Source organism: Petromyzon marinus, chromosome 16, assembly GCF_048934315.1.
Source record: "Petromyzon marinus isolate PM22_M1 ecotype Great Lakes invasive population chromosome 16, UKy_Petmar_22M1.pri1.0, whole genome shotgun sequence".
Lineage (NCBI taxonomy): Eukaryota > Metazoa > Chordata > Hyperoartia > Petromyzontiformes > Petromyzontidae > Petromyzon > Petromyzon marinus.
Window position 1 is genome coordinate 2,814,031 of NC_133682.1, and position 17,747 is coordinate 2,831,777.

The 17,747-nt window shown below is 43.7% G+C and overlaps 1 protein-coding gene across 6 annotated transcripts in view; it reads left to right on the plus strand.

Moving 5' to 3' along the window:
- The window catches only part of ATP8A1 (ATPase phospholipid transporting 8A1), a 108,310-nt gene that overhangs the window by 8,581 nt on the left and 81,982 nt on the right, over window positions 1-17,747 (plus strand). For 5 of the 6 annotated variants that reach the window (XM_076067424.1, XM_076067425.1, XM_032955508.2 and 2 more), the window contains 2 exons: window positions 13,379-13,496; window positions 15,430-15,529. In XM_076067424.1, coding sequence (XP_075923539.1) covers window positions 13,379-13,496; window positions 15,430-15,529 — 218 coding nt within the window. Of the gene's footprint in view, window positions 1-6,993; window positions 7,694-13,378; window positions 13,497-15,429; window positions 15,530-17,747 lie in introns of those variants that run through there. The other variant, XM_032955509.2, reaches the window with a different exon arrangement.

Consider the following 17,747-nt stretch of genomic DNA (forward strand, 5'->3'; position numbering starts at 1 on the left):
GGTGAAATGAAAAACCAAGAACGGTGATAGGAAGATTGATCAAATAAAGTACCACTGCCATTGTAAGCGCTGGCTGTGTTAAAACTAAAAAAAAACTGCACTACAAGCTGACATTTCTGGAATTGGTTCAACCTTAAGAGCCTTTCCTTTCTGTGCAGGTTCGTTTCCGCATCGTATGGCGAGTACAGTAGCACTGTTTGACCGATTTCCTGAGCTGTTTACTCGGGATTTCGTGCGGCTACACCGCGATCTCTGTTTCACGTGCGTTCACTTTCAAAGTGCACACAACTGCGAAATGCACTGAACCGTAAACAAATACGTTTAAGCACTGCGCAACGTGGCTTGCGCAAGATGACCTAAGGCGTTTTCCCACGTTCTAGAGCTGGCAGTTGAAGGCGACGCTGTGCACGTGAATTGACCAAGTAAAGGTGGGGGGATGGTATAGTCATAGTGTAAAATTGATGCGTCAGTGCATCATCGTTCATATAGAAGAGGGCAGCCTCTTGACTTGAGCTCATCCACCGCATCTCACTTCAAACTCCCCCCCCCCTACACCTTGCTCGCTTTCCTCTTCCACTTTCATTGGTTGGCCCATGAACTGACATGACATTTTAAGATGCGCGTGTACTTCATCAATGCATTTTTTTGCTGGGGATGTAAGTTTTTCTTTTTTTAAACATCAGTATGCATATGATGTGAGGAATTCAGTTCTTGTATGTCGTCAACATGTGATAGGTGAGAATTAATACTCGGGTAATGGTGAAACGTGGATGCTGGACATCGCCTGTTCCCAACTTGCTGGAGTGTGCGGGGTCTTTTTGAACCAACGCAAATTTTTTCAGATCGCCACACGCTCCTCGGAGGTGTTTGACATTGTACATTTCAATCTTGATTTGAAGCTTTCGTGACTGCAGGAATACCCACGCTCGTTGTTTCTTTCGGTAAAGTCACGCGGGTTTAAAATAAAATACAATAAATCACCGATTTATTTTAAAATAAAATACAATAAATCACTGATTTACTTTATTTTAAATAAAACAAATAACTGATTTTATACCTACGTGACTTTACCGAAAGAACCAAAGAGTATATTGTACATTTCGCTTGGTGAGGATGTTATTATTGTTTATTTTCCCCCACGGGACTTCCCCCCCTGTAGTAGTAGTAGCCTCGCAGACCACAGGTTGGGAAGCCGCTGCTGTTTATCATAAATATTTAACACGGAGATAAGAATAGGTTTTAGCCTTTCTGGCAATAAAACAAGTCTTAAGATGTTCAAACACCAATCATAAACCTTTTGCAAGGAATCGGCTCCATTTAACCACACATACTTTTGGTGAACATGTAAGCAAACACATCCATAATACAGGTTTTTTTTGGGGGGTTAGAAAGCGATCTAGTTACCCCCCCCCCCCCAAAAAAAAACCCCTCCTGTATTATGGATGATACTCTTTGGTTCTATTCGGTAAAGTCACGTAGGTAAAAATAAAACAACAAAAATCACTACGTGACTTTACCGAATAGAACCAAAGAGTGTGGATCCTTGCAGTCACGAAAGCTTTAAATCTAGAATTATGGATGATATTGTTCTCCAAACAAAAACATGCTCTAATAATATACGCACTGCCCCACGGAGAGCTTTTGAATAATGTAATAAAAATAGCCAACTACTGTATTTGTATGCTTGGTCCTTTCGGTAAAGTCACGTAGAAGGGGAAACAATAAAATAATAAAAATATAAAACAATAAAATTCTCACGACGTTTTGACTGCAACACAAGCAATCATCATCAGGTGTGAAAACCACAGCAATAATTTTTTTTCAAATTTTCTTGCTGTGGTTTTCACACCTGATGATGATTGCTTGTGTTGCATTCGAAACGTCGTGATAATTTTATTGTTTTATATTTTTATTATTTTATTGTTTCCCTTCTACGTGACCTTTATCGAAAGAACCAAGAATACGAATCCCTGCAGTCACGAAAGCTTTAAATCAAAATTTACTGCATTGTAATTTCGTCAAGTATTTCCTGGTCGTAATAATATTAATAATAATGTTGAGGCGTTCTGCAATCTACTGCTGAAATGAAGACCTCCCCCAATAACCTGTTGGGCATGGGGGAGATGTTTTAACCATATTTCACATTGATTCAGATCCCACTTGGCCACTTGTGTTCGCCATAGTCGGGAATGGAACTCGGGTCACCGGGTTCATTTGTGCAATGTGATAACCACTGCATCGCTGATAAATTTAGGTTTTCTTTTTTCCTCTTTTGACATTGAGCCTTGACTCCAAGCATGTACTGCAATGGCTTAAACTCGAGTCTGAATATTTTCGTTCGCATCGATACGCTGTCATTCACCGAATGAATCGCTCGCTCTTTTGAGAGAAAGACATGCACCATGCCAGCAGTTGATCCAGGGTGATCCGTTTCTAGATGTCACACTCGAACAATGAGGATAATTTAGAGAACAAAAAACTACATCGGTATTTCAGAGCCTCTAGACGCCTCGACCAACCTCGGTATTTAAACCTTTTTTAATAGAAATCAGCAGAGGTGTTGTCTATTAATGGATCACACCCTGTGCGAACTCGCACGACGAGGAGCAGTAACGCACCGTTTTATTCCAACCGATTCCATTGCTTGCCATGAATGATGAATTATTTGTAATGGTATAAAGCACAACGTCAGAATTCATCAATTGCGTGTGAAATTGAGCGCAGTAGCTTTACGTGTAAGCCCACTGACGGTAACGCCAGTACAGTTCGGTTACTGTAGTCATACATCGGCAGTAAGCCCGGGTTAAAAAAAAAATACCCCTGAGGCAAAGATATTTATCCACTTGAGCTAATTGTAGGCTGATACACCATGGCCTAGTGGTGTTTATTTCTGCGTATTTTAAAATTTCAAGGAAGCAGACGGCACATATCCTGTGTTTTTTTTGTATTCTTTTCTTTGTTGATGTTGTAACTTTCTGTCCCGCCCCTGCTGGACCATCTGTAGGGGGGGGGGGGGGGGAAGGAGCTTAATTGCTCATCGGATTCCTCCAGTAAATATAACAAATATTATTCTGATGGGTGGGTCGATTATTTCAGGGCGATGTTCCTGGAGTTTAATACACGGCTGCGTGTGGGGACCTTGGACTGGCTGGCAATCTTCACTTAGGGGAGTGTGCTTCACCTAGATAATACGCCTTCAAGATACTTAGGATTTTCTCTGTAATAATTATAATAATACGCTTAGTTCGTCTGTCTAACGCAGGAGAAACTCCCCCCCCACACCCAGTTTTGATTGAGTGTGGTTCGGGGGTGGGGGGGGTGGAAAGGGCGTAATGACGTCACGCGAGATTACGGTGTGAGACGAAAGGGGTCGATGACGTCACACACGCTGGGGGGGTGTTTTAGAGGAGCATGACGTCACGCCAGAGAGGTGCGATGGGTGATGATGTCATAAGAACTGTATGAAAGGTGTAATAGGCTCATGTGGGCATTAAGTTGCAGCAACGTCCATTGTTGTAAGGTACTACTATGCTCCCACGTGTATGCTCCTTGCCTTCACCAAACAGCAATGGCCAGCAAGGGAAAGAATGAAAAAATAAGAATAGGTTTTACCCTTTCTGGAAATAAAACAGGGAGGTGTTCAGATGTTCAAACAACCAAATAGAAACATTTTGCATGGAATCATGTACTGCATTAACCACACGCAGTACTTGTGGTGAACATGCAAACAAACGTGCTCTGATAATATATGATGAATTGTCTTTGAAATTGATTGGCCAGAAAGGGTAAAACCTATTCTTATTTTTTCATACTTTGATACTGGCAAAAAAGGTCCCAAGGTGAAGTATGGTCAAATATACCCCATGATCTGCATCGTCATGGGGGAGGCCCTCAGCCAGCAGTGGATTGACAAATTACTGTACATGTACTGTACAATCAGATTAATCTCAGACATTACATCATCACTCATGTCCTCAATTGGCTCACCAACCTAGACATTAAAATATAACTCATTAACACTGCCATATGAAAGGAGAAGATAAGTTGATTATAGCTTTTGGTGTTGCTCCAGAACATGACAAAAATGGCACAGAATATAATAGGGGTTTCCCCCTTTTTTTATGGAAACAAAACTGAAACCTTTTTACAAGGAATCATGTCTGCATTAACCACAATACTTGTGGTCAGAGTGCAAAAAAACCACTCTAACATATGCATTGTCTGAATGAAATTGATTGGTCCACACCAGACTGCTTTCTTTAGAGCCTCGTCTCAAATGGTGTTAGACGAGAGGATGCCAAAAGGTGTACAGCATAAAGACAATGCCACTATCAGAGTAATAAGAGCTCGGGTGAGCAGCTACATCATGGGACCTCCTTTGCCAGTGTCAAAATATGATAATAGATTTTCCCCTTTTTTTCTGGCAACAAAACAGGTGTTAACATCTTAACACACCAAACTGAAAACTTTTACAAGGAATCATGTGTGCATTAACCACAATACTTGTGGTCAAAATGCAAAAAAATATATACTCTGATAAGAGATGCATTTTCCTTGAAACTGATTGGTCCACAGCCTCGTCTTAATTGGTGCTAGACCAGAGGACGCCAAAAGGCGTACAGCTCAAAGACAATGCGCTATCAAAGTAATGAGGGCTCGGTAAGCATATACATCATTAGACTAGCACCAATTGAGACGAGGCTCAAAAGAAAGCCGTCTCTGGTGTGGACCAATCAGTTTCAAGGACAATGCATATATTATCAGTGTTTTTTTTGTTTGCATTTGACCACAAGTGTATTGTGGTTAATGCACACATGATTCCTTGTAAAAAGGTTTCAGTTTTGTTGCCGGAAAAAAGGGGGGAAAACCCTATTATTATATTTTGGTACTGGCGAAGGTCTAATGATGGCACAGAATGATGCACGGGTGGAGCGGTGGATAAGTGCACTGAACCCAGCGACCTGAGTTTGATTCCAGGAATGGCCCCCATCACTCACAGCGGCATGGAGAGGTCATCACTCATCAGTGAATTGGAAAAGGGCTGTGTACATTATCATTTATAACACCATTGATCCAGTTACGTCGTGGGTGGTAACGTTTGTCGATGCTCCCAATGGATGTGTGCTGTCATTATTTAAAAATGACAAACTAGGTACAAATATAAATGTAGTGTTTATTCAAAATGCATGTAATGAATAAACAAGCTTAACACTCTTAGGTGTGAAGGTGCTTCCTGGAATGACTCTATTACAATATCACCCATTCAGATTCTGTAACGAAGCAGCTCAGAGCTTGTTTAGATGTTTGTGCCCGTTAGCCAATTGCAGGCGATTAATCTTGACATCATACAGACGGCCCCATCTTAACCTCTCACGATCATACTCTCATAGGCATCCATGGCCTTTAGGCTCTCCAAATGCATAGAACGTCAGGCACAATAATGCCCCGTATGATGGATGGCGCGTGACACAAATAAGACAACCAACCACACAATGCTTTCATGAAGTGAAGCTTTGCCACACCGCGAGTCACTGCATCCGCAACCCATGCGTGACACGCGAGGCTCTGATTCCCCATTTGGTTTCGGGCATTTGCCACTGCACTGCGTTAAACAAAAATGTTCCCTGCAAGACCGAACCTGCGTATGCGGGCACAGCCTCCAAGCCACACGCCCCTGCGCTTGAGTTTTCTACTCCCACGCCACTCGTCAGCGTCTGTAGACTTACAGCGGTGGCATTCCATTTGCCTTTGCCCGATGATCAGTAACTCAAACCTGTCAACCCCTTATCAGTGCCTACCTAATTACAGATCAATCCAAACCTTATTGGTCACCCCGTGCCTTGTAAATATCAACGTTCATCCTACAAAGTTCCATCACAAGGGAGAAACACAAAAACAAATAGACGAAATACGAATTTGTTTGTATTGAAACGGCAGTACGCCGCCGCATGGACCTGAAATCTAAATTTCCCTGTACACGGGTAAACCTTATGGCTCGATAGGTATTGTAACTGTACTGCATTATAACTGCAAGGCATCATGACATTACATTGGTGATGTAGTCTAAAATATACGGTGGGGAAGATTCGAGAGCCACATATATCGGTTGTGGTGCCCTGGAGCTTTTTTTTTGATGACTTTCTAATGCAGCCTGCACAGCTGATGGTAGAGCCCTCCTCCACATGCAAGTGATATCGTGCAATGTGACCAAATAAATAAGCCGTTGGTGTTGGTTGTGTACCTTGCTTGATGGTGGTGGGTGGTGGTTGGTGGTGGTGGGTGGTGGTGGTGGTTGGTGGTTGGTGGTGGGTGGTGGGTGGTGGTTGGTGGTTGGTTGTGGTGGGTGGTGGGTGGTGGTGGTTGGTGGTGGTGGGGGTGGTGGTGGGGGTGGTAGTGAGGAGCGGTGGTGTAACGGTTAGCGCACTGCGCTATGCACCTGGTCACCCGGGTTCGATTCCCGCTCACGGCGAACACAACCGGTGACGATTATCTGAACCGGTCCTGGGCCTCCCCTAGGTCGACTCGGCCTCAAATGAGTACCTGGTGCGGTGTGTAAACATCGCCACTGGGGAGACAAAGGCGGTCGGGCGTGGTTGCTGGCCACCCACCCCCTCGTGTACCATTCCGGCCTTCATAGGTGCTCGCTAACAGCACTTGCCCCTACAGTCTGTTAAGGCTATACGGGGGACCTTTGTCTTTGGTGGTGGTGGGGGGGGAGACGAGGCAGCAGCAGCAGCAGGCGAGATGTATTTGTGTATATTGAACCGTGCTGCAGTGCTGCAGCGTTGTGATGTAGCCACCCTCGTTGATGATGGTGATGGGGCCGAATTCCGCGGCGGTTGCGTTGGCTGCGGCGTGGGAGGGGGGGTGGGTGGAGCTTTTCTGTTGTTGTTGTTGTGGCGTCCGTCACATGGCCCGTACGCGACAGGCGGCCGGCGTAATGTGAGTCGTGGTGGTGGGTGGACGTGCGAGGCGGGGTTTCGCTGCGCTTGACTCGCTCACAGTGGAGGGAGGTGGTGGTGGTGGTGGCCGGCTGGCGGCTTTATCTCTGTCTCTCTCTCTGGCTGGCTGGCTCGCTCTGCCCATCGCCAAACCCGTCCCGTTGGCTCGCCTCGACAACTCGCCCGGCCGGCCACCCCCCGACCGACCGACAAGACCGACTTGGGGCAGGCGTGAGCGGCCACCGCACGCGAGGAGGAGCCCGTGGAATGTTCCAGCGGTGAAAGCGTTCGCAGGCGGATTCCACCTCACTCAAGCCCTACAAAGCTTGGGGAAGCTTCAAATCAAGATGAAAGCTTGGGGAGTTTGATTTTATTTGACAGCAATTTACCAAAAAAAAATCTTTCTAATGTATGTGCGTGTCATAACAGGGCACTTTTTGTTACATGCCGTTTGTAGTTTCTGTTCGGCTTTAAGCACGACCTGTTTTGTTTTTAGGAGGAGGGGAAGAATGCTGACTTAAATGTTGGTGGCGTTTCGTGGGTGACCGTTGTTCTGCCGTGGGTTCCTGGCCCACGGCCGTGTGTGGTGTGGCCACCCGCTGGTGTGCCGTGGGGTGAGCTCCGTGGGTGTTTCGCACTCCGCCCTGCCTGGCCCTGCCCGGCCCTGCCCGGCCCTGCCCTGCCCGGCCACCAGGGAGTGAGAGACGCTGGGATGATGGAGCGCAGCATGGAGATGCTCAGGGTGCCGTCAGGTTTGTGCCGAGAACAAGGGGCCTGCGACGACGCTTCTTCTTTTTGACCGCACCTATTGCGGAAACGGCATCGCGAACAGTGATGCGGTCGTAGATTTATTGACACCTAGAAGTCATGTTCATTGGGATGTGTTGGGGAAATCGTGCATGATCCATTGAAACCGCTGTCCTCATGTAAAGGTTGCAGCCCTGAAATTGAGAATTTTTTGGGGGGGCGTAATTTTCAAACGGTGACATGTTGATTGCAACCAATATTAACACCGCAGTAATTAACGATATTACAGTACCTTCATGGACAGCATTCATTCTAATTTCAAGTAAAACAAACAAAAAAACCTGGAATATGCGTACACTAAATTGAAGACAAATGAAAGTAATGTCTGTTGGGGGTGGATTAAGGGGAATGTTATTCGAGGTCGAATTAGTGTTGTGGTTTGCAGTTTTTTTTGCGCCTTTATCAGCGCTGGCAGTCCCTCCTGGGGAGTTGGGTCCCAGCGTCGTGTGGCTGTTTTGTGCACAGTCAGCCCGCTGCATTGTGCTCCCGGCCGCTGATATCCGGCCAGGGTTTGGACATCGTGAAGAGCCGGACCGTATTACTTACTGGGCTCGGTTTGCCGTAGCACGGGTGGTGCATGCGTGTATCTGTTTACGAGTGTGCAGAAGACGCACACACAACATACATACACAACGCATCTGTGTCCTTCCTACATTTACAAATGGTGCTTTCCATCTACTGTACTCCTGCTGAGTGGGGTGGGATAATTTTCCTTAAATTTTTAATGATCAGTTTAACACGTAGGTTTTCGCGACCAATATTATTCATAATAAAGGTTTTTGGGTTGGGTCGCGTTATTTATAAATGTCGCAGCCCTCCACCACCCGACAGCCAATCAGTTAAAAGGGGTCGTCCATAAATGACGTCACGCACCGAGGGGGAGAGGGGGGGTCAGACATTTGTGACGATGTGTGACGAGGGGGGGTTTGAGAAATGTGACGTCACATCAAAATGCGCAATTTTAAATACATTCAATTGAACAGAATTGTTATGACCACTAATTTCGATTAATTTTCATGATTAACTCTTTTATTATTTAAATTTACTGAGGTCACCTTTTATTTATTCCACGAAGGATCATTTTGCTTCTCCATGGGAGAATGGAGAAGCATACATTTTGTAAATTTTTTGAATGATTGTTATTAAACATTTTGATTCTAATGATTCTACCAGGGCTTTTCATTCTGTGGAATTAATATGTGATCGTTATAATTCTACTCTCCATATTTCTTCGTTCTACTACAAAGTTTCAAGTATTTTTTTATAGTTATAATTACTTTGAATATTTTATAATTATAAGAGAATTTCAATATATTCTGAACATCTGCAGTTTTAGTTAGACGTTGAATATTTTCGAGTGAATTTTATGCTAAATTTCAGCTTTTCAACACCTTTTTAATAGTGTTTTCTACTACAACATCAGAGTGCAGCGCAACATTAAATACGCACTACAATGACAATAGTTTAAAGTGATTTGAAGCATGTTTTATTTTCTAAATGTAAATGAGTTTTTTTTGGGGGGGGGGGCAGACCTTTGTGACGTCATATTTGAGGGGGGTCTGACTTTTTGTGACGCCCTGTGACAAAGGGGGGAAGGGGGGGGTCAAAAATCGGCCAAAATCGCGTGACGTCATTTATGGACGGCTCCAAAATGTGTCACGTTGACAAAAGACATAGTTCACCACTTTAGCCCACCGGTGTGTTGAAGAGTAAATCCACAACATTTACAATTTTGAGTATGACGTTTCGCTGGTATTTACATCCAGCATCATCGGGCGATTTGCCAAAATAGTGAAGCCCTCCACCTGCTTAAATCGAGCAGCAGGGTGACGTCATCATTTCACCCAATCAGGTGCAGAGATCAGAGGCCGAAGGGGGGGGGGGTATTGTAATTATATAATAGATTAGTAATCAGTTAATTGTTATGATTACTCTATAAGGAGTTGTTATGTGTATTATTTAATAACTGAACCCAATCGCTATACCCAATCAGGTGCAGAAATCAGAAGTGGAGGGGGGGGGGTTATTGTAATATACTACGTTAGTAATCAGTGAATTAGTATGCGTTTCCCCCTGTAAGGAATTGTAATTGGAATATGTATTATTAATACGCTTCTAGGCCGCACTAAGCCTGTAGCTGTCAGAGCGATTAAAATTATTTGTATTTCTCTCAATTTCAAAGGATTCTCAAATTAGTCTTGGCCAGTAATAATTAGTTTTACATAACACTTCAACGTTATCAAAATCAATTGAGTGGCCTTGTTGGCAAGCATTTTCTGCCACTGCCGAAAGTTGTTTGAGATAATTTAATATTTCTTTGTTCAATGCACAAAACCCGGCCATCGCGATCTAACCCAAAAACCTTTTATGAATTTTTAATGATGTTTTGGAAAAAAAACAATGGCTTGTGCATACTTGTCACATACTTTCATCAACAGCTCGCTTGATCTATACTGTATCTGGATGAGCTGTTGAAGGTACAGAAGCTATTTTAGTCTTGTGTAACAGGGAAGTCATTATTGTGAGATTTATTTACATTTACATGTTTGTGGGATTTCTGCCGGTAAGCTTTACTGGCGCTGTTTGGGTACATCGGCTTCTATGTGTTGGTTACAAAAATTGTCAGCTGTGATTTTTTTTCTTAACCCACTGCCAGCAGGAGGGGGCTTTACAGTGTTAAATGTACACAGTTGTTGATTTTAGAGAAGCAATACGCACAGCACAAGCCATGCCAGGTCTGCCCTGGTCTGTGATTTTTACTGCGCATTACAGACAGATTGGGTCAGCGCAGCATAAATTATCATTAAATATTATGAAATGTATTAGTTTTCATTTCTATGGTTTTTTTCTCATTGTTCTTCTGGCTCAATGCCACTTACAACTTTTATGAACGACCACTTAATTTTGTATCTTGCAGCTCTTCACGTTGATTAAATTTCCTGGCTACTCCAGTATATCAGGGACATGTTGCTGCAATGACAAATATTTTTGCAGTTGGGAAAAAACAATAATCATACTAATGCGTATCCTTCAGGGATTAATGTCAAATTATAGGCTTATTAGTAATTAACTTTACCAAAATAAACTGCAGTCGCATGTTCCAAAAAGACACACCAGTTCTTGAAGCGGATTCGTGAATGCTGAAACTCGGACTTCTTTCCAGTGGGCAGCGAACGAGAATCGACTCGACTCAGATTGGCCAGGTTTTTTTTCCCCAGAAACATCTCCGAGTTGATTTAAAATAAGAAGCACTTCCAGGACCTTCCGAGTTGCTCAGGTTATCAAGTGAGTTCGGCAGAGTCTTTCACCATGGTATTGATATTTCTGGTCAGCCCAAATTCAGCCTCGGCAGACAACTCGAGTTGTCTAAAACATTTTTTTGTAATGGGGCTTAAGGGGGGAAACACCACTTGAGTTACCCCCCTTGAGTTCTGTGGTTCATGAAAATGAGATATTTAGGCCTTTGTTCATGTAGGCCAATGAATTGTAGCGAAGTCGGCATCAAGCACTGAAGGAAAATATCCCATTTTACATGTTGGAAATTTTAACACGCCAAGCATTCACGTGCTTATAGGCTGGACAACTAAGCAAGGGAAAAATATAACTTTGGGATATATTGTAAACGTATTGTCTAAAGCAGGGTAAAATAGACCGTCCAAGTCATGGGACCTCCTTTGCCAGTGTCAAAATATAAGAAGAGGTTTTCCCCTTTTTTGTGGCACTGAAACCTTTTGCAAGGGGAACAAAAAAAAGGGGAACACTTTTTCTTATATTTTGATACTTGCAAAGGAGGTCCCATGATGTAGCTGCTCACCCCGAGCTCTCATTGTCCTGATCGTGGCATTGTCTTTGTGCTGTTCGCCTTTTGGCGTCCTCTGGTCTAACACTGTTTGAGACTAGGCTCTAAAGAAAGCTGTCTGGTGTGGACCAATAAGTTTCAATCAGACAATGCATATACTATCAGAGCATGTTTTTTGTTTGTATTTTCACCACAAGAATCTGTGGTTAATGCAGACATGATTCCTTTGAAAAGGTTTCAGTTTGTTGTTTTAGCATCTTAACACCTGTTTTGTTCTTGATTTGAAGCTTTCGTGACTGCAGGAATCCATACTCTTTGGTTCTTTCGGTGAAGTCACGTAGGTAGAAAATAAATAGATCACGACGTTTCGATCGCAACACAAGCAATCGTCATCAGGTGGGACAACTGCTGAAGTAGGCTACATCAGCAGTTTTTTCTTGCTGTGGTTGTCCCACCTGATGACGATTGCTTGTGTTGCGATCGAAACGTCGTGATCTATTTATTTTTCTACCTACGTGACTTTACCGAAAGAACCAAAGAGTATGGATACCTGTTTTGTTGCCAGATAAAAGGGGAAAGCCTATTCATATAGAGTGCAAATCATTCCCTTTGAGGCAGTATTAGCATCAGTGGCCCTCTGGTGACCCCAAAACCAGTGGCCGATTCAATACCTCACTGCTCTCTTCAATTACATTTGTGTGTGAGATGGACAGATATACCGTACTCCTGTATGCTCATTCACGCTTCGCTTGTTCAATTATGGATTACAGCCGCGTGCATTACGCCACACTGTTTTACCCATGTCACTTTCAGCATCTCTGATTTGCATGCAGTTGTTTGTGACTTTGTTTATGTGCAGTGAAACAAGCCTATTTTAGTCTCTCTTCAGGTCTGCAAGCCTGTATAGTATAACATGTAAAGTGTTTGAAGACCTTACAGATGTTTAAATGTTAAACCATCATACCAGGGATCGCTGTGTGTGCGGGCATGCGTGTTGCGTGTGAATCCGTACACGTGTATGTGCAGTTGTATAGTGGTTTGGTGCAGTACGCGATCGTCCAGGTGAACTGCGTTCGAGTACCTGGCTATACTGGATAACATTAGATGAAAATTGCAATATTTACCTGATTTGGGTCTCCCCGAGGTCGACTCATCCAAAGTCGAGTATATGATCTGTGTTCAAATTTTGTTTGTTGCGGTTTCATCCGACTTACGAGCCGCATGGCTCACAGGGCTATACCTAATAAATGAAACTTAAATGAAATGATCTGGTACCGTTTCGAGACAAGCACTGGAGATATAAAGCAGCCGGGCACGTGTGGTGCTGGCCTGACCAATCCATTCGCTGTTCAGGCCTTAATAAATAATTGCTATTAGCAAGCGCATACAGTATTATGGTTTCCTGCAAGTATCGAGAGCGCAAAAACGAAGCGATGTGAGCATAAACAAAAAGGTAGTCCAGAAGGAGACTTTGCTGCAAAAGATACAAAAGAAGTGGTATTCTTTAGTTTTGGCACGTACTTGAAATGGAGGCCGACAAGTTACCATCAGTGTCCTTGCACTGCCGTGTGGAGAGAGCGACAAGTAGAGGCAGTCCACGCAGGAGGTGGCCTGATGATGACATTAAAGAGGAGGACTTAAAACAAACATAGGTCTGCGGAGAGGGGTCGCCATGACCAGAGAAAATAAGGAGCGGAAGAAAATTCGTCCAGCCTCGTCGTCAGCCGCCATGTGTAAACTAGCGGAAGAGGAGAAAGGGGGAAGGCTCGGCATTTGTCCCAACAGTCTAAGGGAATGAGCCGAGGATGGATTCGTGTGTGTGTGCACGCAGGCTACTCGCGTCCTGACGAGGAAATGTCGGCGGCGACGTCCATGGCAGACCAGCAGGATTTCCGCGTGGTAGTCATCAATCGGCCACAGGAGCAGCGCTTCTGCAATAACCGCGTCAGGTGAGCAGGGAGATTCACACTGCTTCTGTCCCTTCATTTTTGACCTGCAATCGTGACTCCAGAAGTTGTACCGTGCCGTATGATTGCTACATTGCCATCGTCTTCATCATCCTCATCAGCCATGATCAATCTATTGCTGGGTGAAGGCCCCCATAAGCTGCTGCCATCTCTCATGATCGTGCGGTGCCACAATCCATCTCGCTCCTGCACATGAGATGGTGTCATCACTTTGCCCCTGCGGTGAATATCAGAATATTTATTTATACTGGGAGGAATCCAATGAGCTATAAAGCTCTTTTTCACAGATGTCCAGTCGGGGCAGGTAAGGACGTTACAACAACAAACAGTATACGAACACACGTAAGGAGTGCAAAGTACAAGAAAGGTAAACAACTCACCCAGGCACACACAAATACAACTCAACCGTCGCCATCCTACCAGGCAAACCCCACTGAGGTATTCACTTCTTTTTCAGATGCAACCTGGCCACAAGCAATAGCTCAAAAGTGGCTTATCACTTAAAAATTTACAGCAGAAAAATAATCTAAACAATCTCAATGCATGTTTCTAACTGCGGGGGGGATAAACCGGACGACCAGGAGGAATCCTGGTCGTCCGGTTTATCCGAACGTATTCTATCCGAACGTATTCTGTCCTTTCACTGCGACTCTGTCGTCATATTTTTTTAAGAGTCAGGAAGTCGAAAGTGCCCTCCCTGCTCAAATAAGTGTTGGGTGATCATCTGTGATGGTGGCCCTAAGCCACAAGAGGAAATTACATGAACTCTGTCAGGGGTCACACTATATTTTAGAATACAACTGTGGAATAATGTGTTGAATCTTACATTTTTTTACATTTATATATGGGCAGCTATACCTTGCAATGAACGTAATGTTGGACTGCCACTGATACAAATATATATTTTCAAGTGGCGGTAACTTTTTGGATTGAAAGAGTATTTCTTGTTACATGACTTTAAATGAAAAACCTCACACTGACACAATGCCAGTAACATTCAACCATGATAATTGTGTCTCATGAAATTGTAATCTTAAGCGTCGCAAACTTTTTTTTTACGTCGTATAAGTTCTGCATACATAATACACACTTTAAATGCTAATGCATTTGACATTGCGGGTTGTCATTACTTTGACAGAACCCAATACGAAAAACGATCACACATATATGCGTCGTTGCTCATTTCGTTCTTTTGTTTGACTTCTCGCTCATATAGAGCAGTAGTATAATGAAGTATTGATTTATTAATTAATACTGATTCTTAATATTGATTAGATATAAACTCAGGATACATGCATCGAATTGCGTGTGCACATTTTTTTTTCAACTTGTCTGTAACGCATGACCACAGCAGCTACATGTGGCTTCTATATTCACCATCGTGTTAAAACTCATAATGAATCATTGAATTCAATCACCACCCAGATTAAATACATTTCACTGCTTCATATGAAGAGGTGGTTGCATACGTTTCTGGTATGAAGTGAATGCAGATAAATGTATTGAAGCATTGTTGAATATTGTTGATGCAGTCCTGGACATGATATTATGGAAAACTAGAGTAATACGTGCACAACGATTAATAATGTAATGTACCACGGTTCAATTCCTGGCCACGGCGAATATCAGTGGTGAGTGATGTCTGAACCGGTCCAACTTCCCCAAGAGTAATACTGCTGCACTGCACTTCTGTGTTCCCACCTCTGTGGCCCCTGCCGTTGCTAATCCGCACTGACCAGCGTGGGGTCGGACAATCTCCATGTTGACTGACAGGGCATGGGGAGGCCTTTATCCAGCAGAAGGTTGACAGAGGGCTGAACAAAAAAACGATTAGCACGGTTGGCTACGTAGAGTGCGAGAGAAGTTCAGTGTACGTACATACTGTACGTTCAAATGTGTGGTCTTGCTTCCACAGCACGGCCAAGTACAACGCTCTGACCTTCCTGCCACGCTTCCTGTACGAGCAGTTCAGCCGCGCGGCCAACCTCTTCTTCCTCTTCATTGCCCTCCTGCAGGTGAGGGTGACACAATTCACATTGCCACTGCAGCTCAGGTGGCGGAAATTGATGAATCGTGGACTACCTCTGGGTTAGGGGCAAGAGTGAGGTTAGGGCTGCACGCAGTCCTGCGCGCGTGTGTTGATTGCTGATGGAGACCTGTTTACGCACGTGACAGGTCGTGCCGTGGTTTCGGCTGTCCACACGTAATGGTTGCAGGTAGAAACGCGTTTCCTTGGCAATTTGCCCCACTTTAATGGAGACATTGGCAGGTTTTTGTCAAAAGGGATACTTGTCTTGCCAGAGAGGACAATTGCCAACAACTTAATCGGGTCTTAAATTTCCCCCTGATCGCACGTGCATTGGGTGCCACTTCCACTGGTGGTCCGAAGCCAGTTGCGAAATTCATAATTCCGAAGTGTCCTGTTTTCCCTGTGGAACGAAAAAAATGTATCGACTGTTTACAATTGTATCCTCAAGAGAAAACACTCGCTTTACGCTCACTTTTACCAAAGTTGGACTGAGCCTGTCGACAACAAAGCATATCGAGTTTGTATTCTTGCGGTCATTTCAGAATGAGAAGCCTTATTTATACTGGATAAATCCGATGAGCTATGAAGCTCTTTTGCACAGATGTCCAGGAGCGTTGGTGGCACTTATCTCCGTTGAAAGCCCTGAGCCAGTGGTGACAATTTCGCTTTCATGTTGTGGAGACCAGTCTGTCCATATAATTATTCATGATTAGATGTTTGTTTTCCCCTCTATCAACATAGATATTTCATCCCTTGTTTAACCTTGTATGTTTGTGCATTTGTCTTTTATTTCCCGTGTTTGTCTTTTAACCCAGACCCCGCCTGATAAGAGACTTTCCGTTTTAAGTGGGTTTCTCACCTGGTCCGAACAATGAAGGGAGGGCCTCTGTTATTTTGCAGGGTTTGCTTAACAATATACCCCCCCCCCCCCATTCTGGAATTTTAAATATTGTTTTTTTTTCTCCTGTGATTACATTGCCCTGCCCTTCAAAGTGTAATTCATTAGTTGCTGTTGCCAGCAAATGCTGATGACACTCACAATTATTTAGAGGCCCTCCAGGAACTTCAATCTGTACAAATGCAGTGTGAGCCGTGAGTGGCTTGTTGACATTTATGTTTATTAATTAAAATTCAGAGTTGGCATGTTGATATTTAGTGAATTATTTAGTTATAATTAATGGAGCTTGTTGGCCATTGCAACAGTATGATTGATAAACAGTACAGTATCAAATTTTGATTCAAAGCTTTCGTGACTGCAGGGATTCATATTCTTGGTTCTTTCGGTAAAGTCACGTAGAAGGGAAACAATAAAATAATAAAAATATAAAACAATAAAATTATCACGACGTTTCGACTGCAACACAAGCAATCATCATCAGGTGTGAAAACCACAGCAAGAAAATTTGAAAAAAGTGGCGGGTTTTTTTCACGTTAGCACCACGGAGAGCGATTTTGGCAGTTATTCAGATGGATGAGTCCATCTATGTTCGGAAAAGAGGAGGGGAGAGACGAAAATAATGGATGCGGTCTGAAAGCCACCGTAAGCGTGAACAATCAATTAAGACCCGAAATGGTTTATCAAATCCTTCCAATGATTATTGTTTCCCTTCTACGTGACTTTACCGAAAGAACCAAGGATAGTACAGTATCAGTTTTCAGCGGCACTTTCAATGAAAATTCCCCAGCCATTTCTTGACATAGCAAGCCAATGAAGACGTTGCTTGGGGTCCAAAAATACACTCGTGATTTTAAATGCACACATCAAATGAAAGAATGTGGTGGGTTTATAAAAAAAAAACAAGTCGTGCATGGTAAATATTGTGTGCAATCAAGAAAACGAAATGGCAAGATCCAATGCGTGTCGGTGTTTGTATGGAGAGTTACGAGCGTCCATTTTCTAGATTGTATTTTACTGGAGCACGGGGTACACATTGAAAAGTGATTACGCGTGTGGGCCACATGGCATCGCGCGAAGGCAATGCGCAGATTTTTGCCTCGAGCCAAATGAGGGCTAATGTTAGAAAAGCACAAAAGCTGCCTCCGGTAAAAGGCGAATGGAAATCCAGGAGTTTTGCAAAGCTCATTCGTGGTGAGAGCGTGTTCAGCAAAGATTCAAAATTGCTTGTGCATTGGTCAGGCGTGGTCAATCCCGCCATGTTCAATAGCATAGCGAGGCAGCCAGAGATAAAGACGGATGTGTGTTC